Below are 15,300 nucleotides of genomic sequence, written 5' to 3'. Positions count from 1 at the left end.
AGCAGAACCATTGATAAGGGTCTATGTTCAGCGGTGCACAGTGCATGTATTGTCTTGATAAACATCTTAAACAACAGAAAACAGGGTTCGAGAGCAGAGAACCAGTCTGACCACAAATGTACCAGGGTGGAGTTTTTCCCCACTCTAGTAAGCCTGAGGGTACTGCAGGAGACCAGGGCGTATCTCAGTCCTTATCTCAACCACATAAGACAGACATTCCCAGAGTGGCTGTTTATAGACCTCCCCCCAGGAATGCATTCCTTCCCCGAGGTATTAATATTAATATTCCTTGCTAGGAAAAGAACTTGGCGATACCTCTCCTACTTGCACATCTGTTTATATGCTCTCTGCAAGAAGAAAAATATGGCTGTTTTGCCTGACCCCGCAGGCAGTCAGACCTTATGATTGTCTTCCCTTATTCCCTAAAAATTGCTGCTGTTCTGTTCTTTTTTAAGGTGCACTGATTTCATATTGTTCAAACACACATGTTTTACAATCAATTTGTACAGTTAACACAATTATCACAGTGGTCCTGAGGTGATGTACATCCTCAGCTTAGGAAGATAATGGGATTAAGAGATTAAAGTAAAGATAGGCGTAATAAATTATAAGAGTATTATTTGGGAACTCATAAATGTCCTTGAAATCTTCACAAGTTATGTTCCTCTGCCACGGCTCCAGCCGGTCCCTCTGTTCGAGGTCCCTGACTTCCTGCAACATATCCTGTCCCCATTGCTTTCCTCTGGCAATGCTCATGACTCAGTCTGCTCCAAAACCATTGCATCAGAGAGGCTGTCACAGACCCCTGTGTCTAAAATAGAAACCCTATCACTCACTACCACTTTACCCTGCTTTACACTTCTTCAGAGTGTTTATGACATCATATTTTATGAACATGTTAGTTTCTCTCCCATTTCTGTTCCTGAGGACAGAGAGTTTTTACCTTTTCACCTCTAGAACAGTGTCTGGGCATTCAGTAAATATTTGCAGACTGAATAAATGTGAAAAGCTTTCCTTCATCAAATAGTATTCATTCATTTGTTTACGTAGCATTTGCTGAATAGCTCTCCTGGGTCAGGCACTTTGGTGGAATGCTGGGGACATATATTCCCTACTCTCATGATGCTTATTGCCCACTGCTAATGCAAGCATTAATAGGTCACACAAATTAATATTATATTAGTGCTCCAGTAAGTGTTGCCAACGTGAGGCTCATGACGCAATGGAGAGATTGTTTCACAGTATCAGAGAAAGCCGGGGAGCCTTCCCTGAGGAAGTGATGACTAAGCTGACATACGAAAGAAAGTAAAAGTTAACCAGTTCACTTAGGATTTGTGCTTTTCATTACATGCAAATTCTACATTTAAAAAAATAATGAAGTGGAGTTGATGATATGCATGCTGAATTAGGTGAGGGAACGTGTATTAATATATGCAATGTACTTCAAAATGCACCCCAAAAATAAGTTGGATCGAAGGATAGACAGAGTGATGGATAGATGGATTGATATATAATAAAGCAAATATAAAACATAATGTTAATAGTTGAATCTAGGTGGTGGGTATACGGGTGAGCTCTGTAAATTTCTTTCACATTTCCTGTATGCTTGAAGATGCTCATAGCATTGTGGGGAAAAGTGTTAACCAGATAAGGAAATTGGAAGGAACATTCTCCATGGAAGGCACAATATGTACAAAAGTAATTTTTGTGCTATTACACTTCTATTACTTTAACATCTTAGATGATGTTTGTAGAATAGTAAATGCATTTCTAAATGTTAGATATAGTTTTAATTAAGTTTGGCTTTTTTCTGCTTTGTGCTCTGTTGACTAGTTTTTATTAACTCTAATTTTAGATGGTCACTGACCTCTTCACCTTTTAGAAGTTACTAGAGTTGATGGTACCTCAGAGATACAGCTTTAAAAAAAAAAAATCTGCTGTTTGAAAAGTACTTGACACTTTTCAGTTCACATTCACATTCACTGTCCTACTTGTGCCTATCACAAGTAAGTACTTGATAGTCACAAGTAAGAGAGTGAATGTGAATGTATTGTTCTGTGGGCGTAGAATAATAAAGACCATTAATATTGATCCCCATTTTGCAAATAAGATACGGAAGCTTAGAAGGGCAGGGCAAAGTCATATTCCCAAAATCACAAAACACAAGTAAGTAACATTACTGGGACTATGAATATCCACAAATTAGGGATGCTGATTTCCAATGCAGCATATATTCCACCTCTGTTCATCATTCAGCTGGTTACACGTGTTTGGGACCTGTGTATCTAGAAGCATAGTTTCTTTACCTGTCACCATAGCAAAAATTGCTAAACACAGTATCTTCTAGGAAACCTTGGCTTATACTGTTTGTTCATATTTTAACATGCAATCACTTTAAAAAAATTGTTTTTTTTGCAAACGCTCTGAAATTTCTTTCCCTTGTGAGTACATTTTATGTTCAGTTTTAAGAAATGAAGTGATTACAATTAAGTAGATTGTAGATCTCAAGACCCTCCTTCTTGTAAAACAGTTGTAAGTGCCTAGTTTATTGTTCAGCACACAGAGAACATTAAACTAGTCCTCATTTGTCTTTGTGTGTTATTTTTTCTTTATATCAGGGAGTGGCAAGAATGATATGAAAGAAGACAATTTCAAGAATCCTCTGGGAAAGAGATGATTCTTTATTTCCTCTGTCTTCCCTTCTCCATCAAATCATTCTTGGTGTTTTCTTATTGAAAGAAAAAAAAAAAAAAAACCCAAATCACCCATTTGGAGAAAATACTACATCTTTTTAAGCTAATAGTAAGATAATGGGTTGACTGTAACATAATTCAGTTACATGTAGAAATAAGAAAGCAGTAATCTGAAATGGCAGATTCTGTATTTCATATAGTTCCTCTCTTAAAAAAAAATACTGTGAATAGGAGTTGGAAAATACCTAGAAAGCCTTCTGTATCTCAGTTTTCAGTGAAGATATGTTACCTGTTCTCAAATTTTATCATTGCTTTTTAAAGGAGATCTACCACTTTTGACTACAATAGTGTTATATGAAGACAAATAGAATTTGTTGTTGACAAAAACTCTTTTAGATGTTAGCCCAAATGTAGACACTGATGTCATAGTGCCATGTTAACTTAACAAGCATTTTTACTTAACAAGCCTTATGTACCCTCTTACCCCAATACACATGTAAACACTTCTAAGTGGGCATCTGATTTTTTAGACCGCTCATAAAATACAGTCTAGAAATAGAGGACTCCTCTGATATCCCAAGAAATACACACAACTTTGAACACTGGGGCTCATAAAGAACGTGCATCAACACCATGACTTCGGTGGCCTATTCTCTGCTACTGTTTGGTGTGGTTCCAGTGAGTGTCTTATACAGTTTGGAAAACAGGGCCCTATGAAGCCAATACAGCTGTGCTGGATCGAGTTACCACAAGTGAAAAGGCATACAGTCTATCCATTTTATGATCTCACCCTTCCTCTCCCAGAAACGTGTTTACTCAGGTCCTTTTACCACCTTTCAGCCATTTGTCAGGAAAGTTTTGCAGTGGATCTGTTTCCAAATGAAATAGAATTGCATTTTTGAACCCAAATAAACTGCTTCATAGCCTTATTTATTTAACATGTGTGCAGTGCCAAAAACTCACACATTTATTTTTAAAATAAAAATGTAGATATCATCTCCTTTAATTTATTCATCATCTAAACCTCAAAACACATATGATTTCAATAACACTATAAGAAAATGGTAGTTGTTACATGTTAATAAGAAAATAAATGTGCATTTTTTTTTCAAAGAGCAGTATAAATACTAAAATATATTTATGGTTAAATCTGTTCCTTAAGTTTTCTTTACAGGAGACAGGAATCTAAGAATTGCAATGCATTCCCCCCTTTTAATTCCTAATTGCTGCTACTTATGTTGTCATACTATATTATTTGGTTTCCCTGCAGTCAGAAATAAAGGAACTACTAAGGAAAAATGTACTGTGGAACAGTACAGACAGCTGAACTTCATAGGAGTTGGGTGTTGTTGCAGATTTCAGAATGGCAAAACTGACAGCTTACTCTTTGCCCTTGTCAACAGATAGCCAAACACATCTGTAGGTGCAAAAGCCACAGGGCCTATTAGACAAGATTTCTGAATTTCACTATTGCTTCTACCACTTGATCTTGCCCTTAGTCTAGAGGAAATACATAAAACATCAAACTTGTGCTTCTGGGGTTTTAATAAAGAGGTCAAGATTCAGTGGGTTTATTAGAACATGGTAAGTCTACCTTTGTCTGCATTTAGCCAACATTTATTTGAAACACCTCTTAGTGGCCAGGTAGTATGCTTCACTAGTGTTAAATATTATGAAAAAAAAAAAAAAGGCAGTGTTAGTATCATAAAACTCCTCTGACATTTAACATCCTATAATCAACAGAAACACTATCCAGACCCCGTGTGTGTGTGTGTGTGCATGTGTGCGTGCGCGTGTGTGCACACAAGTGTGTTTAGACACGTGGTCCTGAGTACAGACTCTTTAGCACCAGTGAGATGACATTCTTTATGGTTTCATCTTAAAACTTTTCTTCCAGAAATAAGCCTATCAAGGACACATCTTCAAAATCTAGCTGCTAAGAGTTGATAGCTAGAGGGAAGTTAGGAATTTACATAAAGCACTCACTATTTAGCTTCTAGTTGCAATGTACTCCGTTTTAGCTGGCAATTTGCCATGAAAATATTTTCCTAATAAGAACCTTGCCATTTCTGCATTCAGACTGCTTGGATTTGCATCCCAGCTTTGCCACCATCTGACTGCAAGGAAGTTATTTACATTCTCCGGTCCTCAATTGCCTTATCTGTATAATGATGATAACAATAATACGTACCTATCTCTTATGGTGGTGTGAGGGATTAGGAAGTGTATTCAAATTTGAATTATGTGTTCATGGTTCAGTCTTTCATTTTGCTACTAAACAGGATTAAGATTAACTGATCATCTGCTTTGACCCTACTTCTAGGCCCCTGGAAGTCCAGCTCTTCTAGCCTCTGAGATAAACCAAATATGCACAATGTACTGGCCCTTTATGAAGTGGAATCTTAATTGTGAACTTTTCTTTGTTTTCTAATTTTAAACCCCTTTGTAAGCATCTGATTTATTTATTCTCGAAAACAACTAAAGACAAATTAAGCACGTGTCATATGCTGGTGATATTATTGAAATAAACTTTGCTCCCTTTTTTTTTTTGTTTTTTTGTTTTTTTGTTTTTTTGAGACGGAATCTTGCTCTGTCGCCCAAGCTGGAGTGCAGTGGCGTGATCTGGGCTCACTGCAAGCTCCACCTCCCAGGTTCACTCCATTCTCCTGCCTCAGCCTCCCAAGTAGCTGGGACTACAGGCGCCCGCCACCGCGCCCGGCTAATTTTTTGTATTTTTAGTAGAGATGGGGTTTCACCGTGTTCACCAGGATGGTCTCAATCTCCTGACCTCATGATCCGCCCGCCTCAGACTCCCAAAGTGTTGGGATTACAGGCGTGAGCCACCATGTCCGGCCCTGCTCCCTTAACAGTGGGGACTTGTCCATGCCCTTTAAGGCATGAGATAATGTAAGGCAGAAAAAAATTAACCAACTTAGAAAACAAAATATTTCCCTGACTCTGCACAAAGTATTTCGCCCTGGGAATTAACATGACATAGGTCCTCATGACATCTCTGAAATACAGCAAGTTTCTTATTTTAAACTATTCATCTGCTAATGGATCTTGTCTCTCTGGCTATGAGCTTTGGGGTGAAAATAATTTTGAAATCTTAAGTAATGTGACAAGATTCTAATCACAGAATCCCAGCCGATCTTAAATTAAAAAAAAAAAAGTTGCAATGTTATTCATGTTCTTGAGTTTGTATGCCAAAGTGGCAGTTTTAAGTACACTCACATACATGCAGAGAGAGAGAGAAGAGCCAGAAAATACATTTTTCTCCCAAAAAATATCACTTAATCATGAAATTATGAGACCTGAGACGCCTGTAAGATTGGACTCATTGTCTTCATTACTTCACATCTTGTTGTTGCAAATGCCCTAGTTAGTTCAGCATTTGTGCATGCAATTCCCTTAAAGTAAGTACAAATAACTTTTGTCTTTGTATAATTATTACATCTTTTGTTCCCCTGGGTAAGCTAAATGCTCCTGAAGAACAGGACGTATGCCATCTATGTTTGTGGATCTTTCTATGATATCCAAGATACATATTTGTTGTTAATTGACTAGAATATAAGGATGAAAAGAAAGGTATGTGTACCAGAAAGTGTTTCTGATATTGAGGAAGATATTTATAAGCAATGCATAAATGGAATATAAAATAAGCCACAAGTGAAATAAATAGTGAGAAAGTATAAAGATTGGTTAAGGGAGATGGGGGCAGCGGGGGATGGCAAGGGAGGGGAGAATAAAAATAACTGCACTGAGAAAAGAAGGAGTCAAGGAGTTTTTCCAAATTCACTCACAAAAACATAGCCATTTGAATATACATCCAAAACCATAATATAATTGTCAAAAATAGTATGTAAACACATGCAAGGAAAAGAATGGTTTCATGTAGTCACCGGGTTGATTGAAAATTTTAAGCAAAACTATTTACTTACCATGCTGCGTTTTATAGTAGGGTAAGAGATCATTTACTTATTTTGAGCACAAAATGAGTTTTACATACTTACTTAACCTTGGTTCAGAAGATCACTTCAAAATTAGAAAAATTGTGGGACAAAAAAAGGAAATAAAGTTTTAATACTACAGATATTATTGGAGTGTGTTTATGAAGAGGATTTTATGCAATGCATAAAATTTTGATTTAAAATCATCAGGGCATTGCTTTGTATTTTATTGTTCAAGAGTCAATATAATTCCTGAGAAAACCTATAATTTTATTATTTAAATGAATATAGCATATATGGTGGCTAAAACTGCAACCTCCTAAGCCTACATGTTGTGGCTTATAGTAAGAAACACATCATTTTGATGAATCTTTCCTACACATGAAAAAATTAAATGAAGTCATTTAAAATGCATGGCAGTGTAAGTGAGTACATGTGGCTTAAAGACTAACAGTAATATAAATGTGAAGCAGAAGGAACAAACTACTAAATCCTTTCAATGGAACTTGAAAAAGAGAACTTTATGAACTTGAAGAAACAGCACGTAGACTTCCTCTTCGGAATGGCAGAGTAAAGGTATTTCTGCCCTTCTCAAAAATCTCATTACAAAAATAAGGATATGAAGAAATAGAAAAACTGATTTACGCTTGTCAAAACTAGAAGACATTTGTAACTCCATGTCACAGAACATTGAAAAGTAGTAAAATGACTCAGAACAGAAAAGGTGAAACTCAAGGATCTGCCAAGGGGATAGCAATAGAAAGCAATCAAATATCAGTCACCCTGCAGAATTCTGGAAAGCCTTTTGCATTGGAGTAATTAGCACAGTTACTGTGGAAGGAGGGGTGGATGGGTACATTGAAAGTGTCTGTAAGGAAGGGTTAGACCCTCAGCACTCTGTCTCCATACGTGCCTCTACCCCTGAACCCCGTGAAAGACATAAAGTATATGCTGTGGGGGAAACTGCATCAGTGAAGCTCTGGATTGGATATGCCAGGCAGAGAACAGCATCTCTCTGTTCAGGGAGATGGGAGATTTCAAATAGGAAAGTTAACTGAGAAAATAATGAACTCCTCCCGAGAAAAAATTATACAAAAATTAGCTGGGTGTGGTAGTGTGTGCCTGTAGTCCCAGGTCCTCAGAGGCTGAGGTCAGAGGATCCCTTGAGCCCAGGAGGTTGAGACTGTAGTGAGCTGTGAATGTGCCTTTGCACTCTAGCCTGGACAACAGAGCGAGACCCTGTCTCAGAAAAAAAAAACAAAAAAAACTTTATGTACTCATAATTGAGAGATTCCCCATTCCACAAAATGAGCCAGTTGACTACTTATTTAGCTTACAATTTCATTATTTAATTCTCAGGGTAGGTATTATATATGATAATTAATGCTATATGATGCATTGATAACTAACCCTGAAATCTTCTGGCTTAACACAGTAGAGGTTATTGTGTGACTCACGTGAAATCCAATATGGTGGGCAGCTCTCATCTTAATCTTGTAGTTATGCCTTCCGGAGCATGTGGCCATCAGGGTCCTCATGGTAGGGGCTGGGATAGAAGGGGGAACACTCAGGTTCAACTGTCTCATTCCAGAAGTGACACTCTCAGAGTCCATTGTTCAGAACCTTTCACAGGGGAGAAGTAGGGAAGCACATGGAATATTGAGGGGCCACTAACTTCCCTGCAACTTTGTGCAAATTTATGTCTAGGTTCTTGCAGTACACTTCACTTTCTTCCCATGCGTCAGCCATAGGGTTTATTGTTTATTTCATTGAACAATTAAAATCCATTTTAAATTTAAGAGCTAGCACCTGTTACCCACCTAATATGTCTGGCATTGTGACAGAGCTGAGGATACAGAGATGCCTATAATATATATGCAGTCTCTAGTCTCAAGATTATTTTACCATTTAACTTTTTATTTTATGTTTGCTTTGAAATAATTTTCAGATCATTCTCACTTAATGTTCACAGGTGGGTGTAACAGTGATCAGCTAATTAAAGACTGTGTAATAAGTTATTGACTTATGATCAACAGGACCTTGTGTCCCTGAAGCAAATGTTTAATTTCAGATATTTCTCCCAAATCTTGAGAACCACTCCTCTTTCCCTTTTAACTGAAATAATTGCTGAGAACTCTTTTCTTCTTTATAATGGCAACATTTAAGAATCTCTAATATACTCCATAGATAAGTAACTGCAGATTCATCTATTTCTCAGTATTACCTCATAGTCTATTTCTGATGTTCACTGAAGCAGGTTTGTAAATTAATATTAATATGAAATAGTCTATAGAAAGTTTCATAGCATATCAGTTGAAAGCAATTATCCAGGAAGAATTTTTGTATCTGAGTCAGTCTTGCAAATGCATCTCATATACTTTTTAAAAGGAAATAATTCTTCTGATTTCAAAAGATACATTTATCTTGAAAATACTATTATATATGTTCTTATTTGACTGTCTAAATCTACAGTTTGAACTGCTTCTTACAGTGGTGCATCTGATTTTTAGTATGTGGATTCTGAGAGTATTAATCAATTTTTTATAATGTTTGGTTTCCTTATGTTTTCTATTTCAGAGTACCCGAGTGGCCTTGGACCATCTGGAGTCTGTGCCTGAGAAACTGAGCCTACTAGAAGATTTCAAAGACTTCAGAGTGAGAAAGAGTTGGCTTGTCTCTTTCAGTATTTTATCTGAGTGAGAACACTTGACATCTTCCTGATGTGCAAAGAAAAGTATAGAAAAGGAAGAAGGACCAAAAAACATTGGGAACTTTTAACATACCACCTTATCAGGGTTTATTGACATTTGTGAAGTTAGAATTGAAAACAATGCAACTTATGTATTAGCACAAGATAGGAAGATATAGACTTTCACTGTACTACTAGAAGCTCAGTTGGGCCCCTAAAACTTTAATGATAATTTAGAAAAGCCTAAGAATTAAAGGGAGTTACACATTACACTGACAATAGATAACTTTTTTGGTTAGCAATTTTAATTTGTGAATTATTTGGGTACTGTTTGTTTTAGAGATATGGTAGTTCCCAAGTTATCTTTACACTATGACATATGAACTCAAATCCACGTAAATTTCACATTTCATATTTCATGGCCATTTATTGATAGACCTCTAACCACAAAGCATTTCATTATCAAGCCAATTAGTTACATGTGTTAATTTACATTGTGTAGTTTTTTAAATTCCTCATAGAGGAGATGTGCAAAACAAATATCTCTGCTGCCAGTCCTGCCAGACAAGGTCTGGTCCCGAGAACGTCGTATATAGCCTTACGGCTGCAGATGCAATGTAAAATTTTAATGATTTATAATTTATTGACCTTGTATAGCTGAAGCTAACAATGGGAAGGATTTCTTTTTGGCAACCACGTAATCATATTTCACATTGGCCTTAAAATATAACTTATGTTATATTTAGGTTCTGTTTAGATCTGACATATTATTTGAAGATACAGTGGATAGGAAAATGGCCAGATCATGCCATATTGATTTATTGGAAGCATTGATATAAGGTGGTTCCCAAGGTCTACACTGTCTTAAAATTACCTTGCATTAAGCATCTTTTGGTAGTTCAGTAACTAACATTTTTGAGTGAGATCCAGTTTAGCTGACAAATCTAGAAAGCTAGACTATCCCAAATTGAACAAAACCAAGTGTTTGATTTGATTATATATTTGCAGTTTAAATATCTATCAAAGAATTATGAAACCAGTATCAAAAACAATGCAATTTCTGTTTACTCTTAAACAACCCAGTGTGATAGGAGGCAATATGTTATGCCCATATTATTTTCATTTTTTTCTCTGTAACTAAATTATCCAAGTAAATGAAGGGCAGACAAGAGAAAATATGGGAAACAGGTTGCACTTGTCACTGAGAAATAGATACCTGTCTTATACCAGCATAAAAATATAAATTTTAACCTCCAGTGACAGATCACTTTTTCCTCAGTTGTCTACAATGAACAGAATGTTCGTAAGTACAATTTAAAAGTTGTATTCTCTACTATTACCAAAAGGCTCATCATTATTATTTTTAATCCTATGAGCTAGTGATCATCTACAAGTCTAGCTCATATACATACAGACTCACATATGAAGATGCCTAAATAGTAAAATTTTTTGGGAGAGTCTTTTTCAGAGTTCAGCATTGTACTTCCCAATATACTGAAATTGAAACGTTTAGCTTGAAAAGGGAAAGAGTTAATTAGCAAGTGTTATGCACACAGTGCATGATACTTAGCAGGTGCTAAGTACTTTATGGTACATGTTTCCTAATCTTCAGAGATACCCTGTAGATGGGTGTTATTTTCACCCATTTTATAGATGAGGACACTGAAGCTTGGAGCCCATAAACTAGCTGGAGGTGGGATCTAATTCTGGGTAAAACAGCAGAGCCCATATGCTTCGCCCTGCTGCTTTTAGCTTAAAATCCGTTCTACATGTACTCTAAAGCCCTCTATGTGATTAAAAAGAGCTGATTTTAATCAAGTTAATAAAAATGACTAGATATAGCCTTAAATGAAAATACATAAAGCCTTGAGATTATTAGATGTGGATTATATTTATTCAAACCCTTTAAACTTTCTAAAAATCAGTGTGGCGTGAACAAGAATACAAAGACCTAAGTTCTGGTCCAAAGTCATGCACCAGACAAAAATCACCTAATGCCTCAGGAGATATGTCCGCATTCATGTGATGAGGCACCTGAACAATATTATCTCTGGGTTCCTATATACGTATTTCTTGATAGTACCATAGCCTATGACTTTTAAGTGTGAGTACGGACCTCATCTTATTTAGATAGGCCTGACTTTATTCTTGTTTAAATGTGGTCATATGTATTTTGAAAGAATTGTTGTCTGGGCGCAGTGGCTCACGCCTGTAATCTCAGCACTTTGGGAGGCTGAGGTGGGCTGACAACCTGAGGTCAGGAGTTCAAGACCAGCCTGACCAGCATGGCGAAACCCCATCTCTACTAAAAATACAAAATTAGCTGGGCCTGATGGCACATGCCCGTAATCCCAGATACTCAGGAGGCTGGGGCAGGAGAATTGCTTGAACCAGGGCGGCGGAGGTTGCAGTGCACTGAGATCGCGCCATTGCACTCCAGCCTGGGTGACAGAGTGAGACTCCATCTCAAAAATAAAAAAGAATTGTTTCAGCTCGATAATTCCATATTTAAACATTACATTTTTGATTAGGTAGAAAGGGAATAGCGTTGGGTTCCAAGTCTAATCTGCCACAAATTGTCCAGCCCTGGGCAAATCATTCTTAACTTCCCTGGGCTCTAGTTTTTTTAGAGGTTTTTGTTTTGTTTTGTTTTTGTACTAAGCGTGAGAACTTTGGAATTATAATACCCCTTCTAGCTTGAACACTCAGTAAGTTTAAGGTTTCTTGGGACTTTGAGGGACACTAAATCCGTATGTGTTTTTTTTTACATACCAAAATCAGTTGTCCTCATTGTTTTTCTAATTTCTCCCTAAATAATAATAGAAATGTCTAAATAATTGTCTATAGTGACTATTTGCTGTGTTCCTTCTTCTCCCAAGAAATGAAGAGGAAAAAAAAAGAAAAAAGGCAGGCCTGGAAATTTTTGTTTTCTTAATTTTTTTTATTACCTGAATCTTTTTATGTTTTTAAAAGCAAAGGAGCTATCCTTCAGTTTAAAAATCTATGTGACATAATAGTTAAAAGGTGGGATGTTGTTTATGGATAAGTGAAGTAAAAGGGCTCTAGTTTTACAGGTAGCAGTTTTTTAAAACAAGAATATATTGATGCTAAGTACCAATGCAAGTGATAGTACACAGCATCCAAATGTGGCATGTGTCATTAGTGACATCTTTGGACAGTTCATTGCTACTCGAACCTTGTTCTAAAGGGCGTCAGTCACTGTAGTCACTGTAGGGCATAGGGACTAGTTGTTAAAAGAATTCAGGTAACCACTGTAGGATGCATTGTATTTTTATGGTTTTATCCACAGTGACAATTTTCTTCTTTTTCTTTTCTTTTCTTTTTTTTTTTTTTTACACAGAGCCTTGCTCTTTCACCCAGGCTGTAGTGCAGTAGCACAATCTCACTGCAACCTCTGCCTCCTGGGCTCAAGCAATCCTCATTCTCCCACCTCAGCCTCCTGAGTAGCTGGGACTACAGCCATGCACCACCAAATCTGACTAGTTTTTGTATTTTTTTGTAGAGGTGAGGTTTCACCATGTTGCCCAGGCTGGTCTCGAACTCCTGGACTAGAGCTATCCTCCCACCTTGGCCTCCTAAAGTGCTGGGATTACAGGTTTGAGCCACTGTGTGTAGCCTTCTTCTTTCTCTATGGTGGCCTGTGATTCTCCTATATATCTCTAAATTTTTGTAATTATTTATTTTCATTTTTATCTACATATAGACTCTTTCTTACTCTAATTTCAAGCACTGATTTTCTTTCATCTACCAGTTCAGACCCTTTGCTTTTTTTTTTTTTCCAGGATTCCTGCAGTTCATCTGAGAGAACTGTTGGAAGATATTGCAAATACAGGGTTCACAGAAATTCTCTTCAGCATCACCAAGATGACACCAAGTACAGAACCAAAAGTTTCAAAGTAATTTTCTTTATATACTTTTTTAGTCTTTAAGTAGTATCCATGTTTAAGGCTACAACCTCTTAAGCAGCCTCTGCAGTGTTTGTGTAAGGGCACTTGTGAAAGAAAATATTTTCCTTGACATATTAAATAGACTTTCAGTTCTGTGGAAGTGGAGGAAAAAAATCCAGAGTTTGTGCCTATCACATTTTGTCTGGGAAGTAAGCCTTAAGTCTATGCCATCACTGCTTGATATGTTACTTGTTTACGGAAGCTGGTACTGCTTAAGAGCCAAGAAACCCCTGGTCACTTGGTTGGTCAAAATCTTAGTGTGATGGTCACCTTCTTCTATGTATAAGTCTAGCTGCTCTCCACACTGAAGTCTGCAGTAGGTCAGATAATATATTGTACTTTGGAATTCTAGTCATTTTCTTCTAGAGGGGATATGAACTCCATATTAATACTTCAGCTTTTGGTTTATTACTGTGGAGCCAGCACAGGACACTGGGAAGACTTAACCATATTAACGAAAAGCATACATTCTCTAGAGCCTACCCAATATCCATGTGGGATCTGGGTGATTTTAAATCCATTTGACCTTGGGCAGCTCTCAGTTTAGAGCAGAGTTTCTCAGCCTTGGCATTCTTGATATTTGGGGCCAGTTAATTCATTGTGGTAGAGGTAGTCTTATGCATTGCAGTATATTTCGTTGCATCCCTAAAATGTACGCACTAGATGCCAGTAACATCTCCCATCTCAAGTTGTAACATCGAAAAATGTCTCCTGACATTGTCAAATGTCCCCTGGAGGGCAAAGATGCCCCCTGTTGAGAATGCTGACCCAGAGAGAGTCCATCTATATTCAAATGTGCACTCCAAGTCAATTAAAAAAAAAGCTAAAGGTTTTCTGGCTTTTTTATATTCTTACAAACTTGAATATGTATGAATATTCATTACACTGTATATATTCACTTATTACAGTGAAATATAATTAATTCTAAGAAGTGTCCTTCCTCCTCTGAATGTAATTGGATAGAATGCTCAGTGGATATAAAGACAGTGTTCATTTGCATAACTCCTTCTTAGCATGCTTAAAATGAGTATTATACTTCCTCCCTTCCAAATAAAAATTAACACAATGAGGACAGGTTATTGATACCCTTACTGTGAAGAGAGCATCCTGTGACTTTGTTCCTTCTTACCTTTGTTTTTAATAGATCCGTATATTCACTATAGTAGTGACCTTGTCTCGTACGGCAATTTTTAAGTTCCCTAAATCATCTTCCAACATTCCCAGTCAGGTCCTACAAACTCAAGCATTTCTGCCCCATTTAAAGGAGTGCCACTAACCTATACAGAAATACAAAGTTTAGGCTATGAGAGCTAATGATTATTGAGCATATTTTAGAACAAACCACAAGACATTTCTTTTTGTAGGTGTTACATGCCTTATATCCCTTATCATATTTAATATTCACAGAAATCCTCTCAGACAGGCGTGATTATTTTCCTTCTTATGCCATTGAAGAAAGCAAGGCTGTAGAGTAATAATTAAATGGTTGAATCGGGATGAAAACCTAAGTCTGCCTGGCTTTAGTAATTTATGTCATTGACCACTGTGCCATTACAGTATAAAGTTAGACCTTATATACCTAATTTTTTCTGGAAGTCACCAAATGCAGGAATAATTTTCAATGTGTAAAAATTAGTGTTCTCCAAAAATACATAAACATAGTACATGCCTCTTAGTTCAACAGAGGTCTAGATGCAAATGAAACATTTAAAACATTATTTCCCAATACACTTAGAGTTGGTATCAGGTGAATCAGTGCTATCTAGTGGCACCCAAATTGCTATAAATCAATGCAATTTCCATAACAGCATATGGCAAAGCTATGAATGTTTAACATGTTCAGCAAGTAATCTCATCGGAGTTCTGTTTAAAATTACATTTGCAGCTGAAGAGGGAATCAGGCCTAGTTCATAAGAGGGGCCAGCACTTAGCAAAATGAAAAACAAATTTGAAAATTTTGCAAGTAGATAGTGCAAGTATAGAATAGAGCTGCAGAACAC

General features: G+C 36.8%; 1 protein-coding gene across 27 annotated transcripts in view; it reads left to right on the top strand.

Moving 5' to 3' along the window:
- The window catches only part of CEP128 (centrosomal protein 128), a 484,430-nt gene that overhangs the window by 419,385 nt on the left and 49,745 nt on the right, over nucleotides 1-15,300 (top strand). For 23 of the 27 annotated variants that reach the window (XR_010151258.1, XR_010151252.1, XR_010151254.1 and 20 more), the window contains 2 exons: nucleotides 9,221-9,298; nucleotides 13,136-13,249. Coding sequence is in view for 18 of the 27 variants with exons in the window: in XM_063793855.1 (XP_063649925.1) it covers nucleotides 9,221-9,298; nucleotides 13,136-13,249 (192 nt within the window). In the remaining 9 variants the exon portion in view is untranslated. Of the gene's footprint in view, nucleotides 1-9,220; nucleotides 9,299-12,855; nucleotides 12,949-13,135; nucleotides 13,250-15,300 lie in introns of all 27 variants that reach the window. The other 4 variants (XR_010151259.1, XR_010151253.1, XR_010151255.1 and 1 more) reach the window with 1 other exon arrangement.

This window comes from Pan troglodytes, chromosome 15 (assembly GCF_028858775.2).
Source record: "Pan troglodytes isolate AG18354 chromosome 15, NHGRI_mPanTro3-v2.0_pri, whole genome shotgun sequence".
NCBI classification, from domain to species: Eukaryota; Metazoa; Chordata; class Mammalia; order Primates; family Hominidae; genus Pan; species Pan troglodytes.
This window is presented reverse-complemented; position numbering and strand designations above follow the sequence as displayed.